The sequence below is a fragment of the Phoca vitulina genome, unplaced genomic scaffold (genome assembly GCF_004348235.1).
Source record: "Phoca vitulina isolate PV1807 unplaced genomic scaffold, GSC_HSeal_1.0 scaffold16, whole genome shotgun sequence".
Taxonomy (NCBI): Eukaryota; Metazoa; Chordata; class Mammalia; order Carnivora; family Phocidae; genus Phoca; species Phoca vitulina.
Window position 1 is genome coordinate 15286748 of NW_022589719.1, and position 27090 is coordinate 15313837.

The 27090-nt window shown below is 40.0% G+C and overlaps 1 protein-coding gene across 3 annotated transcripts; it reads right to left on the minus strand.

The window, feature by feature from the left end:
• Positions 1-2798: 2798 nt before the first annotated feature.
• TRAF6 (TNF receptor associated factor 6) lies at positions 2799-21298 on the minus strand. Of its 3 annotated transcripts, none has more exons than XM_032413916.1 (7): positions 21111-21298; positions 17493-17805; positions 13800-13950; positions 12105-12263; positions 10452-10523; positions 8391-8468; positions 2799-6669 (listed from the first exon to the last, which is right to left on the minus strand). In XM_032413916.1, exons 2-7 carry the CDS (start codon positions 17786-17788, stop codon positions 5800-5802), a joined length of 1626 nt encoding a protein of 541 aa, XP_032269807.1. In that variant the 5' UTR covers positions 17789-17805; positions 21111-21298; the 3' UTR covers positions 2799-5799. The 3 variants fall into 3 exon arrangements, with proteins under 3 accessions (XP_032269807.1, XP_032269806.1, XP_032269805.1); XM_032413915.1 differs by having other exon boundaries at positions 17493-17810; XM_032413914.1 differs by lacking the exon at positions 21111-21298 and having other exon boundaries at positions 17493-20739.
• Positions 21299-27090: the final 5792 nt, after the last annotated feature.

A 27090-nucleotide genomic window follows, 5' to 3' on the forward strand; every position in this document is an offset into this window, starting at 1 on the left:
CCTCCCAATACAGTGAGTTACAGTCTCCAAAATAAAACAAAGATAAAGCAAATATCAAAGCAGTGTAGTTATTTTATTAAAACAAACACCCGGGATACCAGTTATATTTTAATATGTATATTTCATTTTAAGTAAGTACTTCTTTGGTAAAGCCATCGGTGCTATATACAGGCTGAGAAGAGACTATGCACAACAGATGGGAGTGGGTAGGCCGTGTCAGTCCAGCATTTGTTTTCATGTACACTAACATTCAATAAGGTGCCATTCAAGAAACACTTTTGGTCACACTCTTTTAACCACTACTAAGACAGGATTTAATGTAAAATCTCCAAGTGCCTTTGTGACTTAAATGTATATCTATATGCATAACCTAAGGTTGGAAAGAACAGGTCACACTTATCTACTAAATGGAGTGGAGACCCTGTTGATCCCTCTGCCAGTCCTGCAATCCAGTTGTATTGACCTGATGGAGACCATGGGGGGTGGTGGGGGGGAGGTTCTCTGTGTTGTGCGTGGTGATGGGGGCGGTTGGAGGGGGGCAGTGAAGGGTGTGTGGCAGTGAATCTGGGTAATGCCTTTAAGCCCTCCCTTTCACGCATCCTGCTCTTCCGATGAACACTGATTTTTGGTCTTTCTGTGATGAGCCACCCCCTCCCATCTTTGCATTCACTCCCTCTCACAAAACACATTATTTTGAGTCCAGATGGATTAGGAAAACTGCTCACAACTTCTGTAGCAACAGTAAATTCTTAGCAACAGCAGGCTTTTTGATGACACTTTCACCATTCCATGTGCTTCAATTTTTCACGTTTTCACCCCATAGCTTGTCATACAGTTACAGAACTTTAATAGCCTCCTTGGGTTCATAAAGCGTCTTGCTTAATAGATCCAAGCATTAATAAACATTACCCATTACTTAATAGTATCTAAATTTCAGATTCTATCCCACTCTTTACAGGTAGATAAACGGACACAAAGACAAAGAGAACTGATTTGCCCATGGTCAGTCAGGAGTAAAACCTAAGTCTCTTAGCTTCTAATTTAGTGGTATATATGCTAAATTACACTGCCTCTTCAGCCCTCTGGGAACATAATCCTGGAACTTTGTGTAAGCAAAATGGGCCCAAAATTACATTCTCACCAGAGAAATTAATTGGATAATTTATCAAGTGTGAAAATAACATTAGAATATTCTGCACAACTGATTAAGGACTTTCAAATAAATCCATTATAAAAAGCATCCCTTCAGGCAAAATAAATAAGATTAAAATTCAGCATAATAGATTTACAAGTTGAAAACTAGCTCAAAGTGAGGACCACAATTCCAGCTACAACTCAAATATCACAAGTTTCCCCGAAGAGATGACTCAACTGAAGCTAATTATCTTAGCAAAATTTTTAAAGAGAAACCAAACTTGAAGAAGTCTCATTAAAATTAACATGTACTAATGTTACAAAATGTTACTTGTAGATTCTAGGTGGTGGTTGTTCACTATACAATTCGTCCAACATCTTTGCATGTTTGAGAAATTTCATAAAGAAAGTGCTGGGGGAAAAAAAACAACAAAAAACAAAACAAACTCATCTATAACATTCCACCTAAAACTTACATGACAAACTACCAGAAATTGGTCAGTTTTAACCAGTATTTTCATTAACAGATCATTACTAAATATATGAGTGTGTATCCTGTGCCAGGCACCGTGCTGAAACATGAACCGAACACTGTCCCTGTCCCTCAATTTTCATTCTCCTTCGGACTGCAGTAAAACTGTCGTTACGTGCTTCTAAGACTGGCATTTCTTTCTTGGAATACAGGAATCCATATGCTCTTCTTTCCATTGGCCCTTTAGCTTCTACCCTGAAATCTACCTGCAACTTTGGGATAAATGCAGTCAGCTGGCAGAGGAGCTCTGACAGGAGGCTCTCCTCTCCAGAAACCACAGCTGGGAAGCAGCATTGTGGCTGTGCTCTGGTGACCTTCCAGGTGGGCATTCAGAGCTGTAAGCCTTGAGGGAGCACAGGAGTCGGCCTCTCCTTCCCTCTTGTCCTAAAGGCAGGGCTAGCGTCCGGCTGAGAAAGCACTTTGAGAGGAAAAAAAAATAGCAGCACATCTTCTCATTCCACAACATGCTTGCCCCATCTAGAATGATTTTTCAGTATTTTATAACTTTATAATAACAATTTTGGGAGAGGAAAAAGCTTTAAAACATTAAAGGCTTAGGTGACATTTAGAGAAACGAGTAGGCTTCTCTTTACAGGCATGTGACTAAAAGTGAAGGCTGTAATTGAATATTACAATCTGTAGAGATCCATCTAATTTGATTTCATCAAATCAACTTTCTGGAGACTGGCAATTCAGGAGTGTCAACTCCATTCTGTAGAATGCAATGGTATCAACTGTGAAACTTACTATAGCTTATCGTGTGAATCTGGAAAATTTAGAAAAAAATGTATTTCAAAAGAAAAGTACAAATGACTATTGTCCATTTTTCATTTTTTTAAGGCATTGCAGTGCTTAGGCTCTGTGGAACTAGGCATCACAAAAGAGACCTAATGGTATTTTATATAAATGATGAGCATAATTCATAATTTAAATGAGGCAAACCAAAAAAAGAGCTGGAGTAACAGTGCTTTCAAGTCTTAAGTTAGAAAAACCTCTCTCCTAATTAAAAGTGTTTTCTGGTCACCAGAGATTAGAGGGTTCCCTGGATAAAGGAATGACAAGCAACTGCTCCTCTTTAAGGAGAATGTATTCTAATTGCATGCATAATTCCTAATTCCTAATTCCTGCTTAGTTTATCTAAGACTTTACTAGTACAGAAACAGTTAATGGAGAACTTAATTTTATACCTGTCACAAAAACTGTCAGATGTCATCCAACATCTCTATATTAGCCCATCATTAGAGGAAAAAACTCACCTTTCATTCTATCTCCCCTGACTCGGCCCCACAGTAGCAGCTGAATCATACTGTAGTATAGACAAAGCTTCACTGCTGCCCTGGCCTAAGGACGGTAAAAACTCCCAAACTACAAATCAACATCCTGACTTGTTTTCCCACAGCCAAATACATGACTTGCAGCCAGTTGCCTCCAACACTGGGTTGGACCTCTCTGGGAAAAGAGGAAACAATTTTGCTACATTTGAGAATGATGTCAGAAGATCAACATGTTCAAAAGTTAATAAAATAAGAATGCAGGGCGCAAACACTTGAAAGCCGGTTGAGTGAAGCCAGCATGTTTGAGTCCAGCAGATTGGAAAAATGTAAGACACCAGATTTTCCACCTCAGGCTTGATTCTGAGGTGAGGTCTGAACAAAAGTTTCTATTTGGAATGACAGCTTGACCATTACTTTTATTCTATATTCACAGTGAATGACCAGTATAAAATAAGTGCCTGGTTTCTTACAAAATACCACATGTTTGGGGGTGAAAACAAATGCTTATTTGAATTAAGATGAGACCCAGCTGATGGGATACTACATTTGAAGTATTATGTCAGCAGAAAATAAGGCAGAGCAATTTCCTACTGGCACAATCCTTTAATAAGTATTGTCAACACTCTGCTAGTTAGGACTTAATTTCTTAAAACAGAATTTTATGGTTGGAGTGGACCTTAGAAACATCTAAAGCAACTAACTCCTTATTCTACAGATGAGAACCTTGAAGCTAGAAGTTGAAATTAGGAAAAAACCCTGTTTTTGTTTGGATTAAGCAGAGTGAGTAGAAAAAAAATAAACTAACCAAAGCAGGAAATGACTGGCTTCAGTACCTAAAGTACAGCCACGCTTTTAATAGAAATTTGACCAGGAAGCTTTTAAATAGTATTTCCTTTTTTGGTGGGGTTGAATGTTTTGTGGCAACATTTTTTTTCCCTCTGATAAAAATATATGGTTTACTGTAGAAAATGTAAAACATATTAAGAAAGCACAAAGAATATAAGTCATCAAAAATAGTTCAGTACATTTCCTTCAGGCTTTTCTATGCAACAAAAAAAGTTTACCATGTACTTGTTAAATGGAACTCAACAATTATTCACTGAAAAACAGTCATAAGAACAGCAGTAGTGCGGGGCTCCCAACCTGGAGGGTGGTGCTGCCATGATTCTGAGGAGCTAGTTGGAAGGCACAGCAGCTAAGGGACACCAACTGCCAGGAAGTGAACTGGGAACCAGCGATGAGCAGCTGGTAACGGTTGGTAACTCTGGGGAACAGGATCTCCGCATGACCCTTCTTTTTACTGTGGAACATAAACGCATCAGAGCAGGAGCCTCAATGCGGCAGAGAGGAAGGGCAGAAACACAAGTAAAGGGAAAGGTCAAAGTGACACTTGCTGGGTCTGCCTGGAACCAAAACCATTCTTCTCCACAGACAAGGTCTCTTGGCTTCCTCTTGAAATTAAGGCTCATCTTCAATGCTGGTCAGGGAGCTCTGATCTGGCCCCTCTAAAGATATAATTCCATCTCTCATGACCAGACAGCATTAAACAATCTTGTGTGTGTACAGCAAGGAGTATGGGTCCTCTCAGATTCTTCTAAGAGCCTCTACTAGCTCTGGGACTCGCTGAGAAAAAGATTTCACCATATTTAGTATCTATAGGCCTTAACAAATCAACGGCACAAAAATCATCTCTCCCTATTAGGAACATTTAGCCACTTCAATACATTCCAGATGACCCTCCTCAACTATGTATTGTTGTTGACCAAAGCAACCTACTCAGGCTAAGTCCTGACAGAACCACTATGACTGCCCACCTTGGTTTGATGACCTCTCTGGTTATCTCCAGTGATCTCCCAAGTATTAAGAAATTCTGTTTTTAGGAAGTCAGTTTTGTTCCATTTAACAACTATCGGAGGTGTTCAAAAGAGCTGAAAATTTCTGGCTCAGATAGCTCCCGTCACCACCAGTGAGATGCCATGTTGGCTGACTGATGAGACACATTTTTTCTGTTGGTGCTTATATGTGTGCATCTCCCTGTCCTACAAGCATTAAGCCACAGAGAACATATGTAAAGCTGTGGAATTCACTCTGCACTGAACGGACAGAAAGGGATTTATAGCATAACACTGGGCAGTTGGTACCCACATGGTTCTCAACAGTCTCAACTCTGGAGAAGATGCTACTTGTAGCCTCAAGGAAATAATGTAAGCCAGATAAGTGTTTATACTAAATAAGTAAGGTTATATTTAGGGTTTAAACTAGTTTCTGAACATCCTTAGTAACACCCTATGGGGGTTGGGGGGTTGGAGTGAATGAGAACTTAAGCTGTCCAAGGATTAAGGTTCAAATCCTCTGAAATCCGTACAATGTCAAATAAAATGAGAACTCAGCTCCAGAGTAATAATTCTTGCTGGCACCAGCACGAGGCAGTAGTGATTCTCAAGTTTAATATATTACATATAATATAAAAATAAGCTGAAGTTTTAAGGAATGTCCATTATTACTAAAAGGTTTGAGCTTTCCTAGTCCAACCATGGGCTTTCTGACAATCAAACACACTGGAGCAAAAGCCCATGGAAGTACAACAAAGAGGTATACTAAATGACAAAAGAGCTTCTGCAATATGCCACAGGCACTTCGGTTTTTGAGAAAGCACAGAATGTGCAGATTTCCAAGGAAGAAAATAAAACTGCTTCAGAGATTTGTAACAGGAAGAAGTGGTAAGTGACCTGTCTAATAACATTCACTGGTGAGTACTACAGCCTTCCCACTTCTTTTGTGGTTTGCATATTATCGAGAACAAGGCAAAGACACTGCTTTCTCCAGAGGGCTTTTTGTTTTTGAACAAATGCAGGGATGCTATGTCCCTGAATCAGTACTTCGTGGCTGAAAACCCTCCCTCCGGAGACTGCCCATGTCAAAGCGGGTAGAGACCTCACAGCGTACTAACAAAGTATCATCCTTAATGAAGGTTCTTTGTCTTAGGGCTTCCAGGTGCATAAAAGTCACATAGCCAAAACCTTTTGGGTTCCGTGGGATTGTGGGTCTCTGGAAGGCAAGCAGCTCTGGTTTGGCATCCATGATCTCTTCGTGGTTTTGCCTTACAGGCGCTTCAGACTGATCAAGAATTGCAAGGCGTATTGTACCCTGGAAGGGCCAAGGCAGGTGGCTGTCATACTCTCCCTGCATTGTGTGGACAAAGAGGGATATATAATTAGCACAGCGCTGAGCAGTTGGTAACTGGAGGTGCAGGCGCATGCACAGTTTGTAGCCAGGTTTGCCCGTGTAGAATCCAGGGCTGTGAATGACAACAGGTTTCTCCTCTTCCTGAGATTTCAAATGCATCCCAAAGTTGCCAATCTTCCAGATGTAGATCCCGTTGCACTGCTGCGCTTCTATTTCAGCAACTTTGTCTTCAAGGGTTCGAATGGTTCGTTTGAGCTCATTTACATACATGCTCTGCGTTTCCATTTTAGCAGTTAGCTCTCGGATTTGATGGTCTTGTCTTACAAGGCGACCCTCTAACTGCTGAATGGTTTCTTGGAAATTATGGACCTCGGGGTGACACGGAGTGGAGACCCGGGACACAGAGGAAGAATCGTATGGCACCATATCACGCTGAGGTACAGGAGCTAAAGCAAGGCTTAAACCCTGAACGGCCTGAGCCAACATTCTCATGTGCGACTGGGTATTCTCTTGTAGGTGGCGTGCCAAGTGATTCCTCTGCATCTAAAAACCAAGCATAAGCCTTAGGCTGGGACTAGATACTGTGAGGACTAGGAAAGGGACCTAGCCAAGCCAAATAAAAGGTTTTTAAGTAATGTCATCATTTCCCTCCATCCCCTAACAGCCTTCTGTCTTCATCAAATTCTTGATCCAGTGAGACGATCTTGTCTCTTTAGTCAGTGAAAAAGTGAGGCTATGTGCTGAATACTTTTCACTCAGATAAATCTCCCTCCCACCTATAAAAGTATTAGGATCTATACCCATCCTTCGCTTCTGACTCAGAGATGACTCTCCGCTTGTCCAACATTAATGCTTCACCTGGGCTCTCATTGGCACCCACCTTTTCAAGACCTCAGAGGTTTTGCTCAGTTATACCCCTTCTCCTTTATCTGCATTCCCTCCCCTTAACCCTTTCCCTCAGAATATATTACAGCTTTCCTGTTGAAAAAAAGGGTACATCTCTCTATTGATCTCATGTCTCTCTTTAGCTAATACCATTTTCTCTCTCTTCCTTTTACAACCAAGAGTACTCCATCTGCGCTGTCTCCAATTTGTTTTCCAAAGTGCTGCAAAGTATAATCTTTCTTGTCTCCACACTCTTCTCATGTCATCAAGAACAGCTTAATTGTTATATGAGAAAGTATTTATAACTTTTATTACAAAAGTAATTCACGTATATTATCGAAAAACAGAAAATACAGATGACTGAAAATAAAATGAGTTACTTATGATCTCACCTAACTACCATTAACATTTTTTTTAAAAGATTTTATTTATTTATTTGAGAGAGAGAGAGAGACAAAGATAGTGAGAGAGAGCGGGGAGGAGAGGGAGAAGCAGACTCCCTGCGGAACAGGGAGCCTGACTTAGGGGCACGATACCAGCACCCCAGGATCATGACCTGAGCTGAAGGCAGACACTTAACCAACTGAGCCACCCAGGCGCCCCCCATTAACATTTTGATACATTTCCTTCAAGTCTTTTTCTCTATGCAGACAATACAGAATCTTCCCATAAAATGTAATCATAATATATACCATTTCTTCACTTTATTCTTAAAATTACTAAATGCGTGCTTATTGTAAAAAAAGTCAGGTTAAAAAGCATAATGGAAAAGCAAAAGTATAGCTGGACTCTCCAGAAAGAATGACTTATCATTAATAACCATCGATCTCTGGGGTGCCTGGACAGTGCAGTCAGTTAAGTGGCTGACTCTTGGTTTCAGCTCAGGTCATGTTCTCAGGGTTGTGAGACTGAGCCCCACGGTTGGGGTGGGCTCTGTGCTCAGTGGGGAGTCTGCTTAAGACTCACTCTCTCTTTGCCCCTTCCCCTGCGTGCGTGCGCTCTTTCTCTCTCAAATAAATCTTTAAAAAAATAACCATCAATCTCAAATATGTGACACAACTGATCACGAGCCTTGAAGCTAATTATGGAGAGCATAACAATACCACCTTTTCCTTGCCTGATTCACCAATTTCTAATACAGTCTGTTCATGACTCCTTTGATGGTCTGCTTCTCCTTCCTGTACAGACTCACTCTATCAACTTTCCATTATCATCACAAATCACTTCCCCAAATCAATATTCCGAGTCCCAATTTCTCTTTGGAGCTCAAAAGTTATACACTGCATGTCAGCCATATCCCCTTCCACTGGTATTCTCAACTTCACTACAGAATTTTCTTTGATATTCAAGAATTAACAAAAGAAAGAAAAAACCCTTACCTTTACATGGCAACCAAAAGTACTGAATGTGCATGGAATTGGGGCTGTCGGACAGTCTAGATCATAGTGATTAGGCATCTGAAAACCAAAACAAAGGTTGAAAAATGGTTCTCCCTGCATATCATGTTCTAGTTTAATGATCACGTTTGAAATAAAGATTTACATTTCATCTAAACAGTATCATGTATTGTCTATGGATGCTTTTGCACAATGCAGAGTTGAGAAGCTGCAACAGGAACCATGTAGCCCACAAAGATCAAAATAATATTTATTTCCAAAAGTCACAGAGAAAGGCTAGAGCAACATCTTTTACCATCCCTCCAAATCACTCAAATGCCCAGAAAATGAATGTTTCTATTGCTAGGAACTAACCCCCTCTAGTGGCACTTTAGAGAAAAAGCACCTTCTGATGGCAACTAAAACTGCAAACTCAAGACTCACTGTGGTCCAGACCATTTAACAGGGACCAGTTAACTGCATACACTGAAACCACTGGCTGCGGCCATTATTTCCCTCATGACCGGCTCTCATAAATCTTACTTTCTTTTAACTAGGGCATGTTTTGGTTACTATGGGGAGATGCAGATGCAGATGTCAGAAGGTATTTTAAGCACATTAATCAAAGTTCTAAAGAAAGTCTCAGCCTTTGATTTGGGGATTCTAAACACATTCTTTAAGTTGAGATCCATTATGCAGAATCATGTTCTTTGAAAGTGGTGCCAAATTCCCTTTAGAAATTTAGTTTGGCTATATTCATAGATACTTCAAGCAGAAATGACTATAGAAACTACTTAGTCCAATTCTTCATTTTGCATCATCTGGAACAGCAGTCTGCAGAATTTTTTGTAAAAGGACAGACAGAAAGTTTTTTCAGCTTTGTAGGCCTTATGGTCTCTGTCCCAAGTAGTCAACTCTTACTATTGTGGTACACTAGCCATGTACAACACACAGACATGTGGACATGGCTGTTTTCCAATAAAATGTATTTACAAAAACAAGCAGTGGGCCAGATTGGCTGGTGGGCTGGTCTGCTGATTCCTGATCTAGAATGTCAGCTTTCTTGTCAGAGATCAGTGGGCAAGTTAGGGGCACAGCCAAAATCAAAACCTAGGTTTTCTCTTAACCTAGAGTTTTTTCCTACATTATTTTATTTTTGCTGGGTTTAATATGTGATACACGGTTTCCTTCAAATATTAAAACAGAGCAAAAAAGAAAACTAAGGAGGTGAGACTTCAAAAGCAAAAAGAAGTTTAACACCTTCGAATTAAGGCTTTGTTGGGGAAAAAAACCTAAAAGACTTTGTTAAAAGACAAATGGAAAAGTTTAGTCAAGTGACGGGTTTTGCTTGCTGCTACTTATTAACGTACTCAATTATGATCTTGGGGTTTGCAGATTTCATGGGTGTATAAATATTTAGTGACTAATATTCATATTTTGTGGGTAAACTCCCCAAATGTCAAAAGATAGCAATCAGATGGAATTTTCCTTTCTCTATTAATACAAATGTACAGTTTTCTATTATTATTACTACTTTTGATGATGTCCATTAGCAGGCTACGGCACAAATGAACAGAGGCACTACAGATCTTGGAAATCTCAAAATGTCCCACTATGTCTCAGGGGCGACAGCTACAAATAATGCTCTGCTACTGAACAGACTTGCTTTCATCTGTTTCATAGTTCTCTCACTTTCAGCTGGTCTCTGGACACCTAAGAACCCTGTTCCACAGTGTGCAAATATGTATTTCTCAAAGTTTTTCTTTCTTTAAATGGAGATTTTTTTTTATTATTTTTATCTTAAAATGACCCGGGTTTGGTAGGAATTTTTATGAATATACACAAACACGGGTATTATGTTAATGACTTAGGAATTTTAAGTACTTAGAGCTGAATACTTTGTTCTTTCTAAAAGTACTATAATAATTTACATGAAAGCTTTTCAGTTTTAATACTTCTTCAATCTGTATTTTGACTTATTGATTTAAATTTCCCATTAAAAACCTAACTCATTTCTTTAATCTATTAATGGAAATATTAACTTACAAAAGGGAATCATTATACCTGTTCTCTGATGAGCATAGTATTGCAGTATTCACAGATGACATTTGCCAAAGGACAGTTCTGGTCATGGATCTAAATTTTATTAAAAAAATATAAAAAAAGCATGAGAAAATCTGAAAAAGTAACAATCTATTTTTATAAAAAGTAATTCACTATAAAAAAATTAAAGACCTCAATTTGTGCAAAACAAAAATGTAAAAATAATGTACAAAGGTTATTTTCTCTCCAAAGGGAGCCAGTGTAGTAATGAGAGGTTCATCTCACTTTCTAGCTCTTTAAAAGAATATTAGTACACAAGAGAATCTTTTAAATCATTTCTTTTGAACTTCTGCGACGAGTTTGGACAAAATTTACCAATAATATAATTCTCCAAAGGCCCTCTTCCAAAAATTTCCAGCAACAGCATGACGACTTAAGGTTAAAAGAATAGAAGTATTATTAGAGCAAGAACCTTTGGTGCCCAGGTTCTCATATGCCCCAGGAAAGTGAGCTTTGTGTTCCAGAATACAATGAATTTAGTTTAGTTGATATGCTGAGAAGTAATTAAGCTTCCAGGTTAAGTCCACTTAACTTACTGAAGTTTAGGAAGACATCAATTTGCTCTAATTATGCCTCAGACTTCTCTACATGTTTAGCAAGTTAGCAGACTTCTTTAATATTTCATCAACTTAATGAATATGCTTGACCTTCTAAGAAAGTAGGAAAAAATTACCAAAATGAATTTATAAGAAATAAAGTTTAAAGAAGTATTTTCATAGCAATAAAAAACATAAATTATACATAGGTTATTTTAGTAAAGAGGACATAGGATGGAGATCCTGGACTAGATCTTAGTGCTAGCTTTGCCACTGACTATATTAACATAAAATTACTTAACCTCTCCACATCTCAGTTTCTGAATGGAAAACTGCTCTATCACTATGATGCTGTCAAGCACATGACACTTCTTTTTAAAGATAAACGTTTTAATTGAAGTATAACATATGCACAAAAAAGTGAATTCATTACATGGGTATAGCTCAATAAATTATCATCAAAGGAACACATTTTGTGGTTTTTAATTTATTCTCCATAAAAGTTTTATCTACCCATTCTCTTTTTCAAAGAGAAAAGTGTAAGTCTGATAAAGTAATCATTCTACTTGTTTGTCTCTAATCCAAAATTGGTCATTAAAATATCACATAGAAAAGGAGACCAGCATATGTCTTTCCTAGAAGCTTGTTACTTGCAGATCTACTATAGTGGTTAAGTAGTATAAACAATGTTTTCTAAGAAAGATATACAAGTATAAACTCTACACTTACTTACTAAACGGTTTATTGACCCCTCTTTCTTAAAAGTCAATCTTCCCACCACTGATAATATAGACTCAGATTTGGAGTAACATCTTCTTCTATACCCTCAAATATACATTAAAACTTTTTTTTTTTAAGATTTTATTTATTTGAGAGAGAGAGAATGAGAGGCAGAGATCATGAGAGGGAGGAGGGTCAGAGGAAGAAGCAGGCTCCCTGCTGAGACTCGAACCCGGGACTCCAGGATCATGACCTAAGCCGAAGGCAGCCGCTTAACCAACTGAGGCACCCAGGCGCCCCTGAAACTTTTATTTTTTTAAAGAAGTAGTGAAATTAACAAATCCAAGTAAGTACATGCCTCTTTATCTTCAAATGCCATCAACGCAGCACAGTTCACGCAAGAAACCTGTCTCCTTGGACACTCCTTAAGAATGTGAATATTAAGTTGGCATTTTTGGAAGGGACGTTGGCACTGGGGACAATTCATGAGAGCAAACTCACAATGTACTTGGTGATCCTGTAATGAGGAAAATGTAATTGATCAGTATTTGCCAATCCCTATGAAATTTCCTAAGAAATAATCTACAAATGTACTGTTCCCTTTTATAGAACTGGCTACTGAACCTACTTTGTCTAGCACATACCATATGAAGGTCTTACTGAATTTATTTTTTATTTATTTTAGAGATAGAGAGTGAGCGAGTGGGAGGAGCAGAGGGAGAGGGACAAGCATATTTCGCACTGAGCGCAGAGCCTGACGTGGGGCTCTATCCCACGACCCTGAGATCATGACCTGAGCCAAAATCAAGAGTCAGATGCTTAACAGACTAAGCCACCCAGGTGCCCTTGGCCTTACTGAATTTAAATAATGGTTGTGAATTACAAGTTTATACAAAGAATGTGAATTCTCAAGTTCATGTATCCAATTAGGGAAAGATGTCAGATTTTCTGATTATCAATTTAGTCTCAAAAGGACCATTCCTTCAAAAGAAGCTAAGTAAAGGTGGGCATGCTGCAAATACATTTTATTTTATTTTTTTAAAGATGTAATTGGCTTCCCATTGTTAAACCAGGTATTTTTTAAGATTTTATTTATTTGAGAGAGAGAGAGAGAGCAAGCACAAGCAGGGGGAGCAGCAAAGGGAGAGGGAGAAGCAGGCTCCCCACTGAGCAGGGAGCCCGACATGGGGCTCAATCCCAGGACCCTGGGATCGTGACCTGAGCCGAAGGCAGACACTTAACCAACTGAGCCACCCAGGTGCCCCGCAAATACATTTTAAACACTTAATTTCAAATACAACATAAGCAATATTTAATTCTTGTAAAACAACCAAACTAAGAATTGTTTTTATTTAATTTAAAAGCAAATGCTTTTAGCTGATTACTTCAGCTAATCTCAAGCTGTAGGAGGACTCCATTTAGCTCTTAATAAAATGTACAATTTAGAAAAACAAAAAAAGTATGGTTAGGATACTAAGATGACGGACGACTACATAGAGTTTGCTGCTTATTTCAAAACGAGAGAAACAAAATTAAGAGATTAACATGTGACATTTATATTTGAAATGCTCCTCAGTTGTTTTTTTTTAAAGATTTTATTTATTTATTTGACAGAGACACAGCGAGAGAGGGAACACAAGCAGGGGGAGTGGGAGAGGGAGAAGCAGGCCTCCCGCTGAGCAGGGAGCCAGATGCGGGGCTCGATTCAGGACCCTGGGACCATGTCCTGAGCCGAAGACAGACGCTTAACGACTAAGCCACCCAGGTGCCCCACAATGCTCCTCAGTTTTATTGCAGATAATGTTCACCTAAAAAATTTGTAGTAGAATACGGATTTCTTTCTTATTATCACTGGGGCAAAGCCAGAGTATATGGATTAGAAATATATAGTTTCTACTCATATTTATATTCAATTATGAAAGAATTGGTATTAATTCAGCAATAATTTATTAACCAATTATTATATGCTAGGCACAGATGGGACACAGCAAAGTGCGTATCCTCTAGGAATTGCCTTGCATATATGCTAACAGCTAGAAAATAATTTTAATACCTCAAGATGCCTCAGTTCCATCTTGTGCAAACAACCTTCATTTGGACACTTCACCATCAAAGAAAGAATCTCTCGTTTTGCAAAATTATCAGGAAATAGTTGATTTTCCAGCAATATTTCATTGTCAACTGGACATTTGTGACCAGCATCCCTAAAAGAAACAAGATACATACACTTAGTAGATTTAAACAAATGTTAACGTTAGAACACACAAAACTTTTAGTCACTTCATATAAATTCTCCATTGATTATTTCCTATGGAAAGTAATTTAACAGCATATCACCAAAATAAACTGTTCTTCTGTGGACAGTTTAACAAGCATTCTTTACTGAAATGAATACAACTAGTACCATTTGGTTACCTATCAAAAACTATGTTGCATTTTAGATTTGGGGATAGATTTAAAGCAAAAAATGAGAAAAACTGAGTAAAATCGTATTTCGATTGGCATGAAGTGAAATGAAAGTTAAGGGTGGGAATTGTGGCAGTCTGGCAGGCTTCTGTTCTGTGAGCAGCCGTACAGTGTCCTAGTGAGATGGAACTAGATGGGCTGCTCGTGTGCCAACAACATCTAGTTGTAGTGTGCTGCTTGGCTGTAAGGAAAAATTAAACCAATTAGCAGTAACCCTACGAGGTCACATTTTTAGGTTTACTCTGAACAGTCATTACAATACTCTGGCTCACAGGCAACAGAAGGTTTCCTTTATGTTTAAGGTACAGTGTAGTAGGGAGTACAGCACCTCTATGTCCTGATTCCCAGTGGTTTATTCCATCTTATGATGGAAAAACCATCCCTAGGAAGCTTGGGTGTCTGTCACCCCCCTTTAACTTTTTGGGATGTCTCAATCTTCACTGAAAAGTGAAGGTCAGGTAGGCTACTCAATCACTCAAATATTTGTTGAGCACTTCCTATGTGTAAACCAACAGTGCTAATTGCTGCTGCAGGTAAAAAGCTGCTGAAAAATGGGGTCTGCTGTCAAAGGTCTTAGAAATAATAAAGGTGAGAGACATGGTCTTTATTGATGCCTCTCTCAGAATGCATGTTATTACTACATTGTCAAAAACTTTCTGAGAAGCATAGAAATAGATGCCCAAAATCTAAGTGATGGATGACTAAGAGAAAATAAGAACAACCTTACAGAGTAAACTGGAAACCACTGTCCATAGCATTAGCAATCACTCCAAAAGAAAATGGAATTGAATTGAGATAGATTTTGATTCCTTGAATGACTATAAGAAATGAAAAATTCCAGAGCTGTTCCTTTAAGAACTTCAGAGTTAAAGCTAAATGGTCAATTCTAACTTAAAGGGAGACAGGAAAAAGAAAAAAAAAAGCTCAGACTTCCTTTTGTGGGTTTTACTTCCTTTTCAGAACATGTCCCACTACTTGCATGAACTTTGCTATTAAAAAAGTGCTAAAGATTAGCTACCTTCCTGGGATGTGTGACCACTTGGTAAAATACTATATATTTTTACCCACAGGAAAACCAACAATCCACTTTCATTGCCTACATAACAATATAAACAAACATCATTATAAACAACAACAAAAAAAATTGAGCCTTTAACATCATTCTCATGTATATTCTAAACCAGTGGTCTCAACCAGGGCAATTCTGTCCCCCATGGGACATTTGGCAATGTCTGGAGACCACTCTGGGAGTTGGGGGTGGGGGGGATGACAGCATCCACGAACAGAGGTCAGGGATGCTGCTAATCATCCTACAATAATTTCCCACAACAAAAAATTATCTGGGCCAAAACGCCATGTGAGGAGGGTGAGAAAATCTACCCTCAACAGATCGTACCAATTCAACAGTGGGTAACACAGTTTTTTCAAGAATTGACACAAGTCACATGTTCCCTTGTTACTTAAATCAAGCCAAGTCCCAAGTGTGGATGTAGTTACCCTAAACTCAAGTTTTATGTTAAAGTTAATTTAAAAGTTCAAAGAGAAAAACTTGTAAGACTAGTGAATAGCCAGCTTAACCTACTTAAGAATGATTTTACTGAGGAACATAAACTCCTCCCCCACCTTCTTCCGTTATTTTTGTTCAGGACAGAACCCTTTAGTCACCTAAAAAGACTCCCATCTACTTCTGAATTATAGTAAAATGTATCTATTTCTTAGGAGATGATTTTGAATCACATGTGGAAATCCCATCTACCTTCATTTGGTTAAAGCAGCCATGATTTACTGAGCACCAACTGTGTGTCAGGCACTGTTCTTGGCACTTAGGAAATAGTGGCACTCAAGAAATAAAAGAGATGTCAACGTCTGCTCTGAAGGAGCTAATCTTCCAGTCAAACAAGCAGACAATAAATAAATTATCTGGTATTTCAGAAGATGAAAAGTGCTAAGGAAGAAAGGAAAGTAGGTTAAGGGAGACTGAGAGTGTGGGGGGAGGTAGTCATGCTGTGGTATAAATAGGGTGGCCCGGTTACCCATGAGAAAGTGAGATGTGAGCCACACTGGGGGAAGGAAAGAGTATTAGCTGAGCAATTAGCTGAAGTAAGAGTGCTCCAAGCAGAGAGAGCAGTTAAAGCCAACTCCCCAGGCAAGAGCATGCTTGACATGTTCAAGAAACAGGAGAATGAACCGGTGGAAGGAAGGGGAGTGTAGTAGAAAGGCAGTCAGAAAACAGACTATGAGCCTATTATACAGGGCTTTACAAGGACTTTGGCTTGTATTCTCAGATGACCTGCTGCAATGTTCTGAGCAGTGATATCATATTACTTATTTTACCAGGTTGTACTGAAAACAGTCTGGAAGAAGGCAAGGGTAGAAGCAGGAGGCCTGTGAGGGCTGATGGTGAATCAGATGGCGGTAGCAAGTGGAGGCAGTGAGAAAGAATTTGATTTTGGGTATATTATGAAGGTAGAGCCGTCAACTATTACTTCCTTTAAAAATACTGGTTATTTTACAGTTGTCGATAGAAACCAGGTTTAACAGAATTTAACACAGCTAAAATAAGAATAACTGATCACTTAAAAGCCAGCATTCTTTGTATGGCTGAGATTATCAGATTCTAACAGCATCATCATTTAAGGTACATTTTTTTAAATTTGATTTTTAAGTAATCTCTATACCCAACATGGGCTCAAACCCACAACCCTGAGATCAAGAGTTGCATACTCCTCCCGACTGAACAAGCCAGGTACCCCTAAGGCACATTTATACTATATTATTTTCTTAAAGCATAGAGACTCACCCCTTAGTCTGCAACAGAACTGCTTTAAGTAGAAATAGCTAATTTACCTATTTATTTATCTAAGGGACAGGAGGGGACAGGACAGTAGTTACCTTTCATACCACAGCAGAAGCGAGTAAGAATCTAAATTTCTCAATTTTTTGTCCAGTGTGCTTTTCCCTAAGTAACTTTTTACGTATAAGACTACTCTCGGGGGGTGCTCTATGTAATAATGTTCTCTATATTTGGTTCTGTTGCTGGATACAGTTCTTATGCTCACGTACCTTATTTTTTTTTTCAAGAGTTATTTATTTATTTGAGAGAGAGAGAGAGAATACATGCAAGCACGGGGGAGAGGCAGAGACAGTCTTAACCAGACTCTGAGCTGAGTGCAGACCCTGACTCGGGGCTCGACCTCATGACCCTGAGATCACCACCTGAGCTGAAACCAAGAGTCGGATGGTCAACCAAATGGGCCACCCAGGCACCCTGCTCACGTACCTTATTGATTTGATGATGCAAGCTTTGCAGAACCTGTGGCCACATGGTGTTTGCACTGCTTCCCTTAACGCCATCAAGCAGATGGGGCATTCATACTTGCTTTCCAGGGGTGGGTCAAACTCCACATCATACCCCTGGATCTCTTCCATAAAGGAGCTGGACAGGTTCCCCGGGCCGGCGGTTCCACCCACACTGTCATCTTTTGCTGCAGCGCTACACGGGCCGGCCATAGCGCCACAGCAGTCACCCTCGGACTGGCCGGATCCACAGCTGTTCTCACAGTTTAGCAGACTCATAGTAATGTGATTATCAACTGCTCTGTAGAAATAGTGAGGAAAAAATGCCTTCACACACATCTACACACACACACATAGACGTCATAGCTTATCTAGGCAAGTCACTATTTAGTTGATATATGTTAGCCCTGTTAATAATATTATTTACAGAAAATGTTTCAAGTTCTTTGGGCTTTGCTTCATGGCTACGATTTTTGACTTGTGGAGTTTATGATCTAGGAGAAAGAGAGAATATAAGATTAAAAGAAGAAAAGCACCTCAACTGTAACACTTAGTTATATCTTAATTATCTGCTTATATGTCTGTTTCCTGTGACTGAAGTCAAGAATTTTCATATCTTCAGTACTTAGCACAAGATCTTTCATATAACAGGTGCTCATTAAGCATATGCTGAAGAACTGAATTATGCTACTGAAGTTCCTTCAGTATCGTAAGGTGAAGAGCACAGTAAGACCAGCAAGCAGCGCAAGGAAGAGCGATGCACAAGGAATCAGGTGATCACGTGCAACACTAGATGTATGACTTTGGGCAACCTAACAATTTGGCTCTTGGTTTCTTCTTCTAGATTTGAAATTCTACAAGTACTTCTAAATGTTCAGTGTGGGGATTTCTATTATGTAGAAAGAATGGAATTGAAAATATATATGTGTATGTCCTTTTGCCTTCAGTCAGGTCAAGTGACTATGTCTCATTAATGACTGGAAAAACACGTGAGGTTTCATTGGCCTATGGAAAACTATTGCTTTCATGGGTAGGTGGGATGCTTTCAAATTCTAAACCACCATAGTATTTATGAATTAGAAGCTAATGTCTAAAAGCAATTCACAGCCTATGTAACCAAGTCTCTGTTGCAGATAATTACACCTGAGGAAAATTCCTAATACGTGCCAGATATAGTTCTAGAAACAGAATGTAAGCCTCTAGTCAATATGGTAGACATTTATCCTCCTGTCTCATTTTCATATGAAAATCCTGGCTGCCACCAGGCCAAATAGTGGGTTAAGACAGTAATCCTGTATCTTTTACTTCCATACTTTCTTCTTTTACAGACACCTTCTTCTTCCCAAAAAGATCTACAAAGGAAGAGGCACTGTTTTGGCTGGATAGACAGTACATGAAGCTTAAGTGCTGGAATTTGATGATAGGGGTTTATTTCTTTTCTCCATTATTTGGGGTAGGACCCGGACGAGTTAGGTAACCTTCTATCCGTCAGTTTCCTCATGTATAAAGAGAGATAATCATGAAACCCAGCTCAGAATTACTGAGGATTAAATGTGTTAATATGTGCAAAGCACTTAGAACTGCCTCTGGAAGAATGAGTTATTATTATGTGTAGTAAATTAATTGAACAATTTCATTGTCCCCATTTTATCAGGGTGGAAACTATGGAGCATAAAAGGGTTAAGTAACTTGCTGGAAATCATAGGCAAAACCTGAAGTGTCCCCCAAGGTTGATACAAAGTAACCACTGACCAATTCCCTATCACTTAAAAAAATTCTAATATTATACTCAATCACTCTGAAGAATAAACAGTCACAGCCTTCTCAGTATGTAAGCTGCATTACAACAATATCCCTGAGCCTCATTCCACGTTTTGGTTCACCTGCTCCTGGTTTGCAAAGAATTTTTTGGTGTGTACAATAAAGTTTTACCAACTACTACTTCAGTGATTCACTGGCTTTTACTTCTCTTATTTTTGAACTTCGACAAAGCACAGCCTTAATTAAATATTGTGGGGTGTAACCGCTGATGACTTATTTAGACTGCAAAATGAATAAATATTGTCAAAAATCATGGCTTGTCATATATCATGGCTTAAATCCAAATATTAGTATCTGGGTCAAAGAGTACATCGTTAAATATCTTAGGGAAGGGAGGAGTATGGTGATGCACAAAAATGTGCTCCTCTAAGATCAACAGATGCTAATGAGAGAAAGGTTCTAAGCTAAAGAAATCAACAAGGTATGTCTTGAATCGGTCAATTTTAAGTCAACGGAAAATTCATTCATAGCAAAACACAGAACTCCTATAAAGTAAAACGATATAAAACAAAATACTGAGAAAGTACCTTTATTCTTCTATTAGCTTTAGAAACAACTATTCACCAACTCTTTAAAATCTATTCCTGAAACGCAAAGACCTGTAAATGTGCTGCAACGGCCAAGAAGTGCTGCAAAATAGTCAACTGTTAGATCTTAATTTTGAATACAAATTCAAGAGGCATTCCCCTTCCTAGGCACTATTTGTTTTCCTCCTGGCGGCAAGGATTTGAACAACTTCTTTTAAAATTGCAGCCAAAACTGTATCAGCATCACATATCCCAACTTATCACAGAAAAGGTCTGGCCTTTACAATTCTGAAATATTGAGAAGTATATAGTACATGCAGGTTGAAACTCGGCTCATCACATGGGCAACAAGTGCCTGAATGAAACACATTCCTTCCTTGAGTCACAAAAAGGCCACACTGTCCTTAGCCCACCCCAACCTCAAAATCAGAAAAACCCCTTCTAACTTCCCAAGTAATCACAGAGGAGTGGATAATATGGCAGTGGTTGGGTTCACAAGGCCAACACTTAGATATTCTTTACAAGTTTTTCTCGTTTCTACCCCTGTGTAGCAAGACATTAGTAACCTGTTCTCCCGAGAAACAGAGAAACACGCAAATACTATACATTTAAGCTACTAATACTTTAGGTGCTTTCTGTTCATATTCAAGACAGTCCTAACTCTCAACTGGAGTTCCCCTAAAGCCAAATACTAGGAACAGCTTTATCAACCCAGCGTCTGGAACAATCTCTACAACTACCGAATGCAGGGGCGGGGGAGGAAACATTCATGTCATCTGAACCTTTTTTTTTTTTTTTTTTTTTAAATTGCTGCCTGGGACCTCTATTGAGTTCAACAGGGAACCCCAAAATAGCTTTCCCATGACGGTGACAGAGAGCGACGGGAACTTACAAGGTTTGGGTTTTGTTTTGTTTTTCCTTTTTTATAAAAAGCTGGTAACAGCTCCGAGGGACGGGAAAATCCCGGAGGCAATTTCCTTTTCTGGAAAGGGGAATACGCGGGGTGAAGGGAGGTAGGGCTAAGGAAGGGGGCGCGGGATTCCCGCTGGCAGACGGAGTGAGGGGAGGGGAGGAGGTGCCCGCAGGCAGGGGGAGCAGAGGTGAGGGGAGAGGGGGCGGCGTCCCCAGCCTCTGGGAAGCGAGGGGACGAGAGGCGGCGACCCCAACCTGTGAGGAACCAGAGAGGAGGGGGCGGCGTTCCCAACCTCGGGGATGAGGCCGCGGCCGCCGGGAGGAGACGTCCGAAGACTCACCGCTCTCGTCCGCTGGGCCGCCGACGCCAGCCGGCAGCACGACTCGGCTCCGCCAAGGCTCCTCACTCCGAGTTGAGGCGGCCTGGACGCCAATCTGCCGACCCGAAGGCCGCTTCAGCTGCGACCCCGGGCCGCCCGGAGCCCGCGCCCCAGCCGCGGACACCCCTACTTCCGCCTTCTCTGCTCTCTCTGGGCAGCGAGGGGGCGGGGATCGGGCGGGGCGGAGACCGAGCGGCGGAGCCGGGCCCGGGTGCCCCCTGGCGGCGGTCCTCCACGGGCCCGCAGGCTTCGGCGCAGGCGCGGGGCAGGTCCCGCTGTCAAACCCGCGCACGCCGGCGGGGCTTCCTTTTCGGCTCGGAGAGATAACCGACCTGGGAATTCCTGACCCCGCAGTCCTGAACTGGTGTATGTGGGTGTGGGTGGGTGTGTGGTTGGGTGGGTGGTGCGTTTTTATAGCTTCCCTATCCAAGCAGGAAAAAACCCCAACTGGGTTAGATCACTTGACCTTCGGGAATTCTTAAATCCCTCCCCAACTCCACCCTCCTTGCCAAGGAAGTTTCCACAGTACTTAGAACCCTCTGTTATCACCTGGTCCTTCTCCTCCGACCAGTCCGAGGGAGTCAAGCCCATATATTAAGAATTTCTTTGAGACTGCTGCCAATGACACCACCCTCTTTTCTGTCACTGTCATGAGAAAGCTATTTTGAATTCCCTGTTTAACTGGAAGCAAACCAAAGGAATGTAACAGGCACTTTGCAGGAGATACACAAAAGATTTTCATCCACCTCTGCAAAGGTGGTTCATGTTCACCTATTATAGGGTAAAGGTTACACAGTTTTAAAATCACTTTTAAGGGACATGTGAGAGGGAATAAAAGAAGACTACTAAGGTAGAGAGTGGTAAGAGACGGAAACAGAAGGGCAGGCAAGGGCTAGATCATGCAGGGTCTTGTAATCCATGCAAAGGAGATTTATAAGGAGGGAAGAGGTGTGATGTTATGCATGGGAATCACTCTGGCGGCTGTGTGAAGAATAAGGACAAGGATGGAAGCAAGGGCAAAGGTGAAGAGAAGATTGCAGTGCTCCAGGAAAGACAGTGACTTGAACTGGTGGGTAGCAGTGGATGTGATTAGAAGTGGGCAGATTCTGGGTGCATTTTGGAGGGAGAGCCCCATGTCATAGGTCTTGCTGATTGGGGGTGAGCTGGTGATAACAAGGGACTGTGATATATTTTTTTACGATTTTATTTATTTATTTGAGAGAGAGAGAGAGCACGAGTGGGGTGGGAGGGGCAGAGGGAGAGGGAGAAGCAGGCTCCCCGCTGAGCAGACACCCCAGGATCATGACCCAACCCAAAGGCAGATGCTTAACTGACTGAGCCACCCAGGTGCCCCAGGACTCTGATATTTTTGATGAGCAACTGAGTGGATGGAGAAGATTGAGAGAGGACCAGGTTGGGAGAGAAAAGAATCAGGAGTTCTATGTTCCAACCTGCCAAGGCTTGAATTGCTTACTAGTATACAGTTAGAGACCTTTAGTTAGCTGTGGAAGTAAGGCCTCTGACGCTTAAGGGAGAGATCAGACCTGGAGTTGTAAATTTGTGAGCAACTGCCATATAAACGGTGTTTAGAATCACCTGAATGATATCACCTAGTGAGACTGTATTTAGGGAAGAGATGCAATCTGGTATCTGCAGTGTGGACAAAAGCATCTTAGAGTCAGAATCTTTCTCATGCCAGAAGCAAGAAGAACAAGAAAAAAGATATGCTAATCTTTGATAAAGTTATAGATCAAGAAAGAATGAGTCAATCAGAAGAGGAATTAGATGTGATGGAATCTAGAAAAAGGTCAGAGATCCAGTATGGCATTTCCCATGTACATTCTGTTTTGGGGAGGAGGTGCCCTGGATCAAACTCTCCCCCTAGCTGTCTATTTTCAAAGGCAGGAGTTTTGGAAATGGTCTGATGTTATTAATCTTTGAGCTGTAGAAGCAATTGCTAACAGGGGCCAAACAAAGCCAAAGGAACACATGAAGGAATGTTTTCCAATAGAAGATTCTGGCCTCGGAATATATATCGAGTGTAATAAGTTTCAGGACAGCCCCTATCATTTCTCCCTCCCTGCCCCCCACTCCCCATTCCAAAATCAGAGCAGGGATGGGAGTAGATAATGAGGAGTGAAGGTGGGTGGTTGGGGGAGCTCAGAGGGAAGGTGAGTGAGGTGTGTGGACAGGTAGATGTGTACAGGAAGGCTCCGGGGGGAAACTTCAGACAGTAATAATAGGCTTTGGGGCTATGCACTTGGTTCAGTCTCCTGTCCAGGTTGAGAGCAGACTCTGACCCACTAGGAGGCAGAAGTTTAGTTTTGAATCTGCTTTGCAGTTTATAGAAGCTCCCAAAATTGTCTATGACAGGCGGGTCTGGCTGACTCATTCGGAGGAGTGTGTGACTATTGATCTCGGGGTTTGGGGTTCAAGCCCCGCGTTGGGTGTAGAGATTACTAAGAAATATAAATAAACTTTAAATAAATTGTCTAGGGCAATGAGTTTTCTTTGGTAAAGTCGGTTTCCTAGCAAGAACTTAAAAATAACTTGCCCTTCTCTACCCTCTTCCCAAATCCCAGTCAAGAACCTAGACTTTTTGTGGGTACCCTCATTTTTCCTGCTCCTGGAGAAGGGAGGGGATCTCTTTTTTTTCTTCATTTGGGGGAATGGGAGATGGTGGGTAGATGTCCAGTGCATTGTGACTGGTTTATTTCTTGTTCACTGCTCATCAAGCAATGTTGAGATGATAAGTTGACCCAATTTACTGCTTTCCTTGAGGGAAAGAATGTACCAGCCAGAGGAGGTGAGTATCTGATGTATTTGTGAGTTGTATTTTTAATGTAAATGGATTGCTTTTGTCTGATGTGTGTATTTGTTTCCCATGAGCTGCGTTAATGGAGAGGCACACTGGGTGGGAAAAATCAGTTTTTGAACTCACAGAGCTAAGGGTCAGGATAATTAATCAGGGTAAATAACACCCTATGACTTCTCTTGGTACATTCTATCTGGACACATTTTTAAAAATTACTATCAAGAAAAATAATCCAAAACTTGAAATAAAGCAAAAGAAGGCTAGTATCCTTTCAGTGTCATTTTTAAACACGTTTGCCTAATAATTCTTTAATTATCGATGTCTGAGAATTCACCTATATTTGATTTTACTGTTTATTATTTGATTAGAAACCAGACACTGAAGTTACATGGTAACTTACAGATTTCTGTCCAGTTAAAAAATACAAACCCAGAGATCAATGCACAATATGATATTAACCAATTATGTATCTAGGAACCCCATAAATTCATTTCAGCATTCCTTTGACCGACCATATAAAATCTGCTTCTCCAAGTCTCCTTTGAACCAGCTTTGTCATCTTAACAATTCCCTCATTAATCGTTTGAATAAAATCTTAGACATGCGTTCATTCTATATTTATCTGGTAGCCTTTTGTGTAATTTTTTGAAAATTCTACTTTAACATTATGACATTCCTACTCGACTCTGCTTCTTTTCAATGTTTACAAATGGAATAAATTGCTCAGTCAGATTTTTGCATGTTTGATGGTTAACCTTTTGAATGGGATAATGTCAAACCTCTTAGGACATCAGGATGCTTATAGAAAACTTTAATCATGGCACTATAACACAAAATCACAAATGTATCTATAAGCTTTTGGCTTATCCATAATTTGGAACACATGGAGGCTTATCATTTAGGAAGTTTCTGAGTTCAAAAGCCTGATTTGTATATGTTCCTATTGGAATCCTAGGTGTGGAGATTCTCCACACCAGCAGAGGAGACCAGAATGTCTGAGACAGAACAGTAACAAGAATCTGTGGCTTGAATTTGCTTGGTGGGAAGAAGAGGAAAACTATTTCCAGTGTTCCCGATTAGAATTTATAATATAATTTTCCCAAAAGGCAATTAAATAAGTAATGATTAGTTTCTTTGAATTGCCCACAATGTAGTTGAAATAATGTCTTTTATGCAACAGAATTATTTTCAGTAATTGTATCTTTTAACTGCCAACATATTTCAGATACAGTATGAGTCAAATAGCCTTTTGTGGGGCAGACTGGGGAACTAGTCCCAATTTATAACATTGTTTTGTTTTTTTATAGAAAACATGTGTTTGGTTCCAAACAACAAAATAAAAATGCTTTGGGGAGAATATATAGATATAGAATATATAGAATTATAGATTGGGAACAGCCTACAATAAGGTTTATTACAATGATAAAATTAAGCAAATTAAAAGCTGTTTTACTAAAAGGGAATAAAGAGAAAGTGTGTGTGTGCGTGTTTTGTTAATGCTATCACACCTTTTAGTTTTTTATCACACAAAGTAGGACATATTCCAGGTTCCTGAAACCTTTGCCCACGTTTGCCTTTTTCATATGGTGCTATTGTTAATACCTCGTGATTGTTACAAACAAAATAATTTTCAATTTCAAATTAAACTTTCAGCATTTCATCCACCAAAATGTCATACTTTCACCCCAATTTCTGCCAAAACAGAGCAGGTTTCTTTCTGGATTTTCTAAGTAGAACATTGCATTAATGAATAATGAGACTGACCACTTCCTTATAACGAAGCAATTGTAGTGTTCTGAATAACAGCTAATACTCTATTTCTTTCCTGAAGGGGATTCAGCAGGGGATCCAGCATTCTAATAATTATGGTAAATTAATAATAATCTTTGAAGATTTGACATACGCACGTTAGAAGATTTCCAAAATTTTTTGAGGGTGGTAGTGATGGTAAGTTTTTCTTAAGGCATTTATTAAAAGTAATTTACATTTTTTGTTTTCTGCATCGGTGAACTAGGGATATAAACGGTCAATGCCAGCAATCAATGAACAAGAGATCATTTTAGCCATGACCAGAGAGGCATGTTTTCTTTTCTTTTTTTTTTTTTTTTAAGATTTTATTTATTTATTTGACAGAGAGAGAGAGACAGCGAAAGAGGGAACACAAGCAGGGGGAGTGGGAGAGGGAGAAACAGGCTTCCCGCTGAGCAGGGAGCCCGATGCGGGGCTCGATCCCAGGACCCTGGGATCATGACCTGAGCCGCAGGCAGACGCTTAACCGACTGAGCAACCCAGGTGCCCTGAGAGGCATGTTTTCTGATGGGAAATCCCTCAGAGCTAAATTGGGAAAGTGCCGAATACCATATTCCAGAGAGGAAATAAAGTGTTAGAAATTGGAACAAAACTGGAAACTAAAATGATTCATCAGCTTTAGTTCCGTTGCTCTTAAAATAGTTTATATTTATTTCACTTCTTATATCAAGCATTTCCTATGTAATTAAAATGCCTCAAAGTAACATTAAAGAATGTACAGTTTCCTGTGTATGGCTATGCCTATAGTAAGTGAACTATTCCTCAAGGTTATTTTTACTATATTTGCTTTTATAATGTGTCAATGAACTTTTGTGCATGAATCTGCCATATTTTACATTATGCCTTTAAGATGGATACCTTCAATGGAAATTGGTAGGTCAAAGGCTATGAATAATTGTTGCTTCTGTTACAAGTGACTTTACAGAAATATTGTCAATTTCTTTTCCATCTGTTTCTTGATGTGTATTTTGCTTATTTTCCCTAGGATTCTAGGACTGACTATTATTTTAAAAAACAAATGAACACCTCCTCCCCCGCCTGCATGCAAACCTACCGCTCCCCAGACACACCCCAGTAACATAAAAAAATTAAAATTCACATACAAGATAATGTAGTCATGCTGATGTAGGAAACACGTTAGGGTTTGAAGCCAACCGCCAAGAAAGAATTCTTGAGATGTCTTCAGTGCAAAAAGATGGTTTTATTAAAGCACAGGGACAGGACCCATGGGCAGGAAGAGCTGCACTGGGGTCATGAAAGTGGCCTATTACATACTTTCAAGCTGGGAGGGGGTTAGGGACAGCGTAAGTCTCTAAG

What these genes read in the sequence shown, in the direction of transcription:
- TRAF6 (XM_032413914.1), bottom strand. Translation starts at nt 17,848, where the DNA reads ATGTGTGTGAAGGCATTTTTTCCTCACTATTTCTACAGAGCAGTTGAT. An exon ending in TGGAACTGAGGCATCTTGAG is followed by an intron (nt 12,264 to 13,799) that starts GTATTAAAATTA and finishes TCCTCATTACAG; the next exon opens with GATCACCAAGTACATTGTGA. An exon ending in TGGCATTTGAAGATAAAGAG is followed by an intron (nt 10,524 to 12,104) that starts GCATGTACTTAC and finishes AATAAAATTTAG; the next exon opens with ATCCATGACCAGAACTGTCC.